Source organism: Balearica regulorum, chromosome 14 (genome assembly GCF_011004875.1).
Source record: "Balearica regulorum gibbericeps isolate bBalReg1 chromosome 14, bBalReg1.pri, whole genome shotgun sequence".
Classification (NCBI taxonomy): Eukaryota; Metazoa; Chordata; class Aves; order Gruiformes; family Gruidae; genus Balearica; species Balearica regulorum.
The window spans coordinates 20,334,077-20,344,452 of record NC_046197.1 but is presented as its reverse complement, the minus strand read 5'-3'; the positions used below and the strand labels follow the sequence as shown (position 1 = coordinate 20,344,452).

Genomic DNA, 10,376 nt, shown 5'->3' with positions numbered 1-10,376 from the left:
GGCTGAGGAGCAGCCTCACATCCTACACACACAGACGCAGCCATCACACGTTAGTCTATGGCATCTTTGCATTTGCTCTGCGTTAAAAGATTGAGCACAACAGTGGGGCTGTGCGAGCGCGGTGTTCCCAGGAGCGCGCTGCCGCTGTGCGTCTGCCTACGTGAAGTCGTCAGCCCGAGCAGGAGGTCGGGCCCTGCTGCCTCTGCGTGCAGGACGGATTTTAGTGTATGTTCTGCACACAGCGTCCCTTTGCCTTTGGGGAACTTCCTTCTCCCCTTATGCAGCAAATTAAATTCTTGCAGGATGCAAAAGCCCAACAGAGGCAAGAGTCAGGTGAAAGAGAGTTATTTTGGGACGTACAGCTTTAGAAATGCACTCATGTTACCTTTCACTTTTTTCCCAAAAAAAGTATGGCTTATTGCATGCTGAAACAGTTACGATAGATTTTACGTGCATCTGTGTGTCACAGAGATTTAATGGGCCATCTGCCTCCAGAGCCTCCTCCCGCCCATCCCCATTCCCTGCCCGGTGATGCCGGCAGCTCCGGCCCGTGGGACGTGGGGACCTGCTGCTGGGATGAACTGGCCGCGCAGATGCCAGCACTTGTCCTACCACTTGCGCATCCCACTGCCTTTCTAGGAGCACATTCGTTCTCCGTAATTGGCTTCAGATTTACTCTAGGAAGCTGGCAGGACTCGCTTGCCAAAAAGTGCCGTTTTTGTAGATGCTACTATAAAGTGCTGCGGACTATCTGACGTAGGGAAACCTTAATATAAAAAAATCAATGATATTATCCTGTACATCAAGGAAAGGTGCATGTTTGTCCTGCTCAGTAGCTGTCCATGTCACCAAAGGCATCAAGAGCTCTTTCCCTGCCAGCAACTCACACGACCGCAGCCAAGCTGCGGTGCTGAAGCTCTCTTGCTTTGGCCAAGCCACGCAAAGCTGTTAGATGAGAGCTGAATATCTGTCAGATGAGAGCTGAATATCTGTCAGATGAGAGCTGAATATCTGGCCCTGACACCAAGAAGGCCCTTGCCCTCGACAGCTCTCCCTGCTCAGCCCAGCCAGGCTGTCAGCAGTGGGGCCGCGCAGAGCAACCCCCACCCCGGCAAACCGCTCGGACAAAAGACAAAACGGCTGTGCAAGGACAAAGACACAAAATCTAAGGAATCAGTTGGGAAGTTGTAAGCTTTTTAGGGCTCTTGCACTTCCAAAATGCTTAAGAGGATTTTTTAAACCGACATCCAAGGAGAGCCGGACCAGCAGCGCAGCCAAAGGTCCCCGCGGGGCTCTGTGGGCAGCGGGGCTGGGCTCTTCCCCACCGCCGCACACCAGAGCTCTCGGTTCTCAGCAGAACGCTCTGGGCACACCATGTCCTGCACATTTACTGGAATATCCCTGGGACCTGCCAGGCTCCTATCTGGTTAGAAAGAAGGGCTGGGAGGAGCCAAGTCTGCCTTACAAATTCTAAGAAAAGAACTTTTATTTTCTTTAAACCACAAGTGTACATGTGGTTTTCCCCCCCCAAACTTAACCTTTCTTCTTGTTATTGTTGTTCTAATGAAAGGCAGTTTATAGCAGAGTTTTAATTATAAGCACTGTTTCCCCACCACTCGCACAGCACACAGCCGTGCTGGGGGACGGGAGAGGATGAGCTCACCAAGGCTGGATAAACAGAGCGCAGGGCAGGCAGCCTCCAGCCTAGAATAAACCAGGCACTAACCCTTCTCAAACCCTGTGCAAGAGGCAGACGAGGACGCTGACTCCAAGGATCCGCAGAAGACAGGACCGAGCTCACAGGACCACGAGCCAGCAGCTGCAGAGGCTGTACAAGCTCAACAGGCGTCTCTGCCACATTGTGCCAGAGCTGAGATTTGCTGGAGTCAGAAGGGGGATGCAGAGATGCCCGTGCGCCCTGGGGAGCTCAGCACGGGTCTGCAGAGCCAGCAGCAAGGTGGCATCTCCTGGGACACGGGGTGCTAACAAGGACATGAGTATCCAGCCCCTGCACCCCAGCCTGGAGCCCACCATCTCATGGCATGGGTGCTGCCACACAGCCCAGCGTTCTTCCCCCCCGGCAAAGCGAGCCCATCACCCTGGAACGAGCATTTCCCCTCTGTCCACCAGTCCCCACAGCTGCTCCATTCTCACAGGCAGCGAGCGCAGGCAGCGAGCGCAGGCAGCACTCCTGCACATGGCACCCGCTGCACCCCGGCATGCTCACACCTTGGCGGCTGCTGGCGTGGGGCTGCGTGTTTGGAAACCTCTGCCAGAAAAGAACCTCCTGTAAATGATTTGGTAAACATGGATAGCCAAACGTACAAATATTTACAGAGGAAACTCCTGGAAGGGCTGCGTGCCAGCGGAGCAGCCCTGTCGGCGAGGTACCCTGCCTCTGAGCACCCACACGGTCCTGCCCCTGCCAAACGCCAGCACTGCTCAGCACCACTCCCCAGCGCACAAGGGGAGCAACCCGGACCGTGACCTGCGCGGTGGCATACTGCTTACACGGGTGGGACAAGCACTGGCCAGCATGGAGCAAGTCAGATCCATACGGGAAATCTGGAGAGAGGCCCCCGGGGAGGGACGAGGCACAGGAATGCCTGTGGCTCATCCGGGGAGCCAGCGTGCACAGCTGCGTTAGAGCCGGCATTGTGCTGTGCAAACTGCCCATGTCTGTGTGCATTTCAGATAAATGTCAAGAATTTGTATTTTTATCTTAAATTGCCTTGCCAGGTGCTAGCCCCAGAACCAGGGAGGATCTCTAAGGAGAACAGAAGTCACCCACTCCAAGCCCTTGTCACCCAGGATTCCCTCACGTGTCCTTTGCTGCCGTGCGCGGGCATCTCGAGCGTGCCCTGTGACATGAAAAGAAAACTTACCAGGACATTGCAGACCCTCAAGGATGAAGCCCGTGCTTGTTTCCACAAACAACAGCCTTATTTTCTCTCTTTCATCCCATTACTTCATGGAAGGAAATGTCTGTACAGACCTGTAAAAAAAATCCAAGAATTTGTGCATGAGCTTCTTCCTCTGGACCCACCGCTCTGCCCCTCTCTGGAGGGAGGTGGCCCAGAGACCTCGGGCCGCAGCTGACCGCTCACCTCCCACAGTACATGACCAATAAGGACCTTTTTTTTTTTTTGCCCCAGAGTTTCTAGTGTGAAGTCCAGCATCGATGACGGGGACAGAAAGCCGGTGCCCGGTGGGCTGCATGAACCGACGCAGCATCACCACAAACCCATCGCCCCCGCCCAGCCTGCGCGTTGGATCTTCCTTTACTATCACATTCACACTAGCGCTGCAAACTAGGGCAATCTAAGACATGGCTCATGGCTACCTACGGGAGGCACTTTTTAGGATGAAGATCAGCCCTTTCTATTTCTCCACTGTCTGCCTACGGCAGGCCGGATAACGCCCGCCGCGGCACGCGGCTGGATGGGATGCTTTGGATCAGGGTTTTGCTACGCAGGCATCTGAAGTCTGCCCATCCCTGGTTTAGCTCTCGAAATACTTCTTCATATGTCACTTCTTAAGTGTCTTGTCAAAACCACATGAGAAATTTGTAAATTAGAGCCAGAATTAAAACCCCAATCTCCTGTGTCCCATTCCAGCGTCTTAACCAAAAGGCTGCCCTTTCTTTGATGTAAAATAAGGAAAAAATTGGTCTTTGGTTCCTAAAGCATGGCTGTGGGGTTTCTTTGAAGGAGAGGGTACAAGGAAACACTTCTATTACATGCTGTACTGTTTCTTATAAACTCTTTATGAGCCGGGCTTCAGAATAAAAATGCCCTGCTAACTTTCCTAGCAGCTCAGACATTTATCTCTGATAACCTTTTTCCCCCCCCCCCTTTTCCCATTTTCCTTTTACTTTTGTTGTTGTTGTTGTTTTATTTTTACTTTCAGTTCAACTCCAGCTAAGTGCGGAAAGTGTGGGAGAGGTGTATATAAAGAGCACGCAGTCTGGGCAGTACCTGGCGATGGACACCAACGGGCTGCTCTACGGCTCGGTAAGGAGGAGGTTTGTGTGGGACGAGACACGGAGAGGGTTTGAGGTTTGCAGAAATCTCGTAGCTCTGAGTAATGCAAACCGCAAGCAACAATTAGCCTCAGTTTGTTATTTTGGTAGCTGGATGGCCACTCTCCGTCCGGTTTTATTTTTGGGGGGGGGGAATAAATAAATAATCAAATAGCACCGTTGACCGCCCTGCCTCAAACACTTGACAAATATCACATTCCCTATCTGGAGCAGCGGCCGCTCTACATCCCCGTGGCAGCTGCCAGCTCTGCGAGCGGGGCCGCGGGGGGACCCCGACAGGGTGCAGGGTGGGGGCACCTCCAGCCCGGCTCTTCCAGCCCCGGCAGCGCCTTGCCCACACCTCCGCCTGCCTCCTGCGCCTCTCCACGGCTTGGCCGGGCACTTCAGGGCTGCTAGCTGGGCTGCCAGAGCAAGGAGCCCTGGGCAACGGCCCACAGCCGCTGAGCGAAGACTTCCCTGCATTTTTCCTCTGCATCCGATAGTTTTCCTGGTCGCACCGAGCCCTGTGCCGGAGGCAGCGACAGCATCCGCCACATCCCGGTGCGAGCGGGATCGTGCCCAGGAACTGTAGGGCACAGAGTCACCAAAAATAATCTGCGTCTTTGAGAATAGTCCCATTTATAGCAAAGTGTGCGACACGTAATCCTGGTCACAGGCTGCTTAGGCTCACCAAAGAGCTGTTTTGTTCCCCGTGCTCGTGTTCTGAACCTGCAGCCGCCACCGCACAGCTTCGTGCCAGAGCAGGAGCCAGTGCCAGGACCGGCTCCCAGAGCGTGGGGCTGGGCTCGGTTACTGCCAAATAAAATGCCCAGGTCACAAGTTACTGCAGGAGTAGCCCAGGGGACTAAATCAAGGCTACTTACCTCCACGCTATAAATACGAACTTTACTGGGGCATGAAGATCTTGGAGGTGGGTCTGGATAGCACCCGAGCCGGGATCGCTGCATTGGGAATACACGTCCTCCTCCCTACGGCATCCCCCTGTCTCACTGTCATTACCCGGCGCTCTCTTTCAGCAGTTACTGGGTGAGGAGTGCCTGTTCCTTGAAAGGCTCGAAGAAAACCATTACAACACGTATGTCTCCAAAAAGCACGCAGATAAGAACTGGTTTGTTGGTCTGAAGAAGAACGGGAACAGCAAGCTGGGGCCGCGGACTCACTACGGCCAGAAGGCGATCCTCTTCCTCCCGCTGCCTGTCTCGGCCGACTAAGCCCCGTCCTGGGAGCTCAGAGACGACCCGAACCCCAGAACCCAACCGCCACCTCCTCCTTTTCCCTCGCCCTCTCTTTTTTTGGCTAGTATGACCGAGCCAAACGTTAGAGCCCTGAGCTTTAGGTAAAGGCTTTACCACAGATAGACAAAGCAGAGCTCCTCCGCTCTGCACAAAGCTTCGCAGAGATGAGGGGAAAAGCCCCGACACCCTCCCAAGGTCCACCGGCCCCCCCGCCTCCCCCCACCCTCCGTCAGCAGCGTGGGGCTGGCACGTGCCGTGACCACGCTGCAGCTCCCGGGGACGCACACAAACCTGCCCCGAAACGGGGCCAAGGGCACCCCAAGGACACCCCGGGTCCCAGGGAAATGCACGCTTTTACTGTCCCCAGGCATTCTGAGGCAAAACCTCCCTGGATTCCCTGTGCTAACATATTTATCCATCTAAGTATGTAGCTTGTAATATGCCCTTCAGGCAATTTCAGATTGCACCACCCGCCATGCTATGGAGTGCCAGCCTGGTTAAACGCTGGCAGATATCCTCAGCCTACGAAGCTAAATTAGCATCAGCCAAAGGCTCCAAGCCCTAGACTTCCTAGCCTCCCTCACCACATGAAGATTGCCATATTTCACGCTAGTACCTGCCATATGTTATTTGTATTTATTTATTAAGTAAACCTGTCTCTCCTACAATCTGTTCATAAGTAATTCCAGGCACTAACCCCCCTCGACGTTGTCCCAGTGAGGCAGAGTGGGAGCCACTGAGGTCTGATGTTGAGGGTGGGATGGTGCAGCAGGAACGGGCTGCGTGGTGGTGGCAGCGCATCGCACCCCGTTCCCAGGGGGCTTCCTCCCGCACCCCCCGGCACCTGGCTAAATGGGGCTCTAGAAATGGCACCGGGGCCCCGTGGTGACTCCCAAACCCTCCGTGAAGCTGAGTTTCTCCTCGCCCAGCATGAAGCAGACCTCCCGAGCAGCTCAAGAGCCGCTCCTGCCAGGCGAGAGCATCACAGGGGCACCACGCTGCCACGCTCGACCCCGGCTCATCTTCCCCCGTCCCCCTCGGGCACTTGCGGACACCCACGGTGACCAGGCACGAGCTGCACAGGGGGGACGGGTCAGGCCAGGCACCAAAGCCTTGCTGAGTCAGCGCTTCTCCAATCGCTTCTTCCTGAGTGGCAAGTGCATTTTACCCTGCAGCGAGTTTCCTCATGTGTAGACTAGCCCAGAGCCTTTAACTAATCCGTTCTGGTGACAGCGCATTAAAAAGGAAGTTGGGACTAGGTTTAGCTCCTGTGCAACGGTGTGACTTGTCACGGCCCGGCTGCAGGTGAGGTACACGCGGAGGTGTGGCCAGGGGTGCCGCGGTCGATGGGACGGATTCGGCAGTCGAAGAAGCAAAAGCGCAGGAGTCCTTCGCTGGTGCAAGGCTGGAGCTGCGGCACTGCCGTGCAGCCCGTCCCGGCATCGCGGCGGGGGGGAGCGCTGCCGAAATTCATGTTCGGCTCAGTGCTCCCGTTGGTCTCGGACTGAGGTCTCAAGCTGTAAATAAAATACGCTGGTACAGTGGCAGAACAATAAAGTTTGATAGGAAATATTGCAGCAGGCTATATTTGGTCTTAATTTAAGAGGTGCTTGAGTAAAAAAGTCTAAATCTCTTGGGGGGGGAGTGTTGAACATCGAGCATGGTGCTTCTTCAGCACAGGGATGAGCTTTGTGAGGAGACACAGAAGCCAGTCACTCGGGTGGCAGCACCGAGCAGGGACACCCAAAGGGGGAACCCGCAGAGGGAGCTGGGGGACCCTGCGCTGGGGCGGGCGGGGGACGCAGCCTGGTCGGACACTGCAGACGCCGCTCCCCCCGCACGGAGGGACGGCCGCAGGCTTTGCACTCGTTATTGTTTCTACAACAATAATGACAGTTTTGCAATTCCTAAACACTTTTCCTAACGCTTCCCCTCCTACAGTCCCGCCTGCTGGGCCTCACTTTCCTTATTCAGCAGTGAAGGGGGGGGAATGGCATTTAGGTACATAGCGTAACTTAAGGTAATTAAACATTACATTGTTGAAATACTAATTCTGTGTCAGTGGTGAAAAGCGCTCCTGTTCAGTTTGGAAAAGGTGGGTAATCCAATTCATTTTACCTCTGTTTTTGCATAATAAACCCTTGGAAACTGCAGAAGTCTTTGGCAGGAGCGTTACGGCAGCACAGCTGCTCTCCCCAGCTTTGCAAAGAGAAACTTTTCGCTCAGAGGTGAGCTGCGCAGCGTGTTTCAGAGCGGAACAACGGGGCGCGTGTTTCTGGACCGAACCTTCTGAAGAGAGAACAGGAGCAGCTTTCCTGTTCACACACCCCAGGGCTGAGCTCTGCCTCCTCCCCTGCACACACACGGCACCTCCTGGGAACGCCGAGACAAGGCCTGCAGCGTCCGCTAACTAGATATTGCAATCTATTTCTCCGGTCCCTTGGGGTACTGCCGGGACCCCTGCCCGGCGGGCAGCACCTCACTGCGGTGGCTGCAGGAGGGTTTGCACAGACACGTGCTGTTCCTGAGCGAACGCGGCCGGGGACGGTCATCTGCCCCACGACCAGCGACGCAGGTTCATCAGTTACGGCATCCTGATTTGCAAATAGTAATGATAAACGAGCTGGCAGCCCCGCCGGCCGATGCACTGAGCTCCTGAGGGGAAACCTGGCATCAGGCTGGAGAGCTGGGGGGACCTGCCCGGCCCCGGGGGGGGACACTCACTGCCCAGCCTCCTGCCAGCGGGTATAAATTCCAACTCCATGTTTCCATGGGGCCTTTGCTCCGGAGAGCAGACTGAGCTCACTCCCACGGCTTCCACGGCCTCGGGCTTGGTCCCACCTGGGCTCCCTGCTCACTTTTTCCCTTCCTGCCGTTCGGGACAGGGACACGGGACAAGCACTCCCTGCTCCCGGCATAACTCCAGATAAGCCATCTCTCCACGGGAGAGAGGAAGGAAAGGCACTGTGCCTTGTGTATTTCTGCAGCAATAATTAGCCACTAATTACTGCACTTTAGAATTGCTCTGCTAATTATTGTATTCCTGAACTTTTGCACTTGCTGGCTCCGAAATCTTTTCCCCAGCGCTGATAGCATCGCGGTTAATCGTCCTCCCAGGCAAACAGGGAGCTGGCGTGGGAACGGCGGAGCGGTGGAGGGGAAGGAGCGTGCGGCAGCTTGGGCAGCACCGCAGCTGCAGGGCCCCGCGGGCACCGGTCCTGCCAGCACCCAGCACCCTCCTTGCACCCACCCATTGCCGCGGCCCTTCGGTGCTGTTTCTCACCTGGGGGAACCGCACGGAAATTGAGTCAAAAGGCGATTTCTGCTCCTCCTGCAGGGCTGCGGCTGCTTCTCTGCCCTTTGCACGGCGAAGTTTCCATACAGCTGCCCAAGGGAGGTCAGATGCACGGCCTTGCAGGTATTTACTATGTGCCCACTGAACGCTTGAAGGATACAAATACCAATTTCCACTTTTCACTTATAATCCCCAATGACCAAAAAGGCACATTTTTACTGTATATAGCAACTAAAACATACTAATTAAAAGAAGAAAATAACGCTTACAAAAAAATCTACTCTGCACAGGCACCTTTCCCTCCCCCCAAAAAAAAAATTTTTTTTTTTTTAAATTAAGCTTCAGTAGGATATCTTTGGGGGTTTTTTTCCAATATCATTGCATCACAGGTAAGCTAGCTGGTTATCCCTAAGCTGGCAAACACCTCTGACTGGTTTGCAATGTTGCCGCCTTTTACACATCTAAGCACACGTAATACAACTCGTAGCCAGCGTGCAGGATCCAACTATAAAAGGTAAACAAGTAATGAACGATTCATCAGCTCTGCTGCCACCACAAACCGTGCGCACGCTTTTAATTACCTGCCCGGTGAGGTAAAACACTCCCAGCTCTCGGTGAAGGCAGTTCAGGCCAGCTCCCTGCAACCCTTCAGCCGACATGGGCTACCCCATGGGGAATCATCCTCATCCTCACGTCAGTCGGCGTCCTACACCTGCAGCACCGGATTTCAAGGCAGGGACAGAGGCTGACCTCTCCCTCTGTGCCTTCTGTGCTGCTACAGACTTGTAATCGCTTACCTGCGGTGGGCAAGAGCTGAGAAGTTTGCCATTTAAACCAGTACCTGGTAGTGTCCAGTAAGGTCTGAATATCTGCCCAAATCCCAGATTTAGGCCCACGAGCTGCAGGAGGAGAGAGGACAAGAGAAGGACCCAGCCACCGCCAACGTCCCTGGTACCGGAGCTCCGGCAGGTCTGGCACTTGGGAAAGGCGCTGACGTTGCAATGGCAAATGCAAAGCTGGGCAAGACAGAGCGATGTGGATGGCCAACAGCATCACCACCTTACTTCAACATTGTGGTTGCTCTCCCTGTGAAAGGCTGGGTTGTCACTCAACTCAGAAAATGAATGAATGCATGACCAGGAGATCCAGGTGTCTAATTAAACTGGAAAGTTGGAAAGCGTAATGCCGGATTTAGCCACACTGTCTTCCAACACCTCATTAACCACAGGGCATTCCTCTTGTTAAGAGTTCTGCCGCTCAGAAATTACCACCACAGGTACACACTTGACGCCCAACTGGGGAAAAATGTCAACACTTTGTCTGAAAAATAATCCCTAAGGAAGCCACAGTAATTGCTCCAGACAGATGAACAAGCAAGGATGACATTACCCAGAGAAACCGCCCTCGCTCTGGAGAGTTTTGTCCTTAGGGTGAGAGGTGAGGGGAAGTGTTACAAGATTTAATAAAATCATTGTGCTTTAAGATCTTTCCCAGTAAGGGGTGGGAGCACAAGTGTGCTGTGAGAGGGTTTCCGGAGCGTGTTGGGAGGAAGGAAAAGCAAGTGCTGCCGCACGAGAGGGTGACCTAGGGTGGGGAAAGGATGGCGGTGTTCGGATGCTCAGTTAAACTTACAGCATTTCAAATCCAGCAGCAGCCGAGAGCCCCCGATGGGCTAGATTTCAGCCTTTTTCAGCTACAACCTAGTGCTGTCTCCTGGCGGATCTTGCAAGCTTCCACCTCCTAAAGAAGTGGAAGGAGGAGGTGGTGCAGTAGGGTCCTACGTGATCCCACAGCCCTTCTCCCA

At 54.3% G+C, this 10,376-nt stretch overlaps 1 protein-coding gene across 6 annotated transcripts in view; it reads left to right on the top strand.

The window, feature by feature from the left end:
• The window catches only part of FGF1 (fibroblast growth factor 1), a 30,824-nt gene extending 23,970 nt beyond the window's left edge, over positions 1 to 6,854 (top strand). For 4 of the 6 annotated variants that reach the window (XM_075766785.1, XM_075766786.1, XM_075766789.1 and 1 more), the window contains 2 exons: positions 3,910 to 4,013; positions 5,059 to 6,854. In XM_075766785.1, the coding sequence (XP_075622900.1) occupies positions 3,910 to 4,013; positions 5,059 to 5,253 (299 nt within the window). In that variant the 3' untranslated portion in view covers positions 5,254 to 6,854. The remainder of the gene's footprint in view (positions 1 to 3,909; positions 4,014 to 5,058) is intronic. The other 2 variants (XM_075766790.1, XM_075766791.1) reach the window with 1 other exon arrangement.
• Positions 6,855 to 10,376: the final 3,522 nt, after the last annotated feature.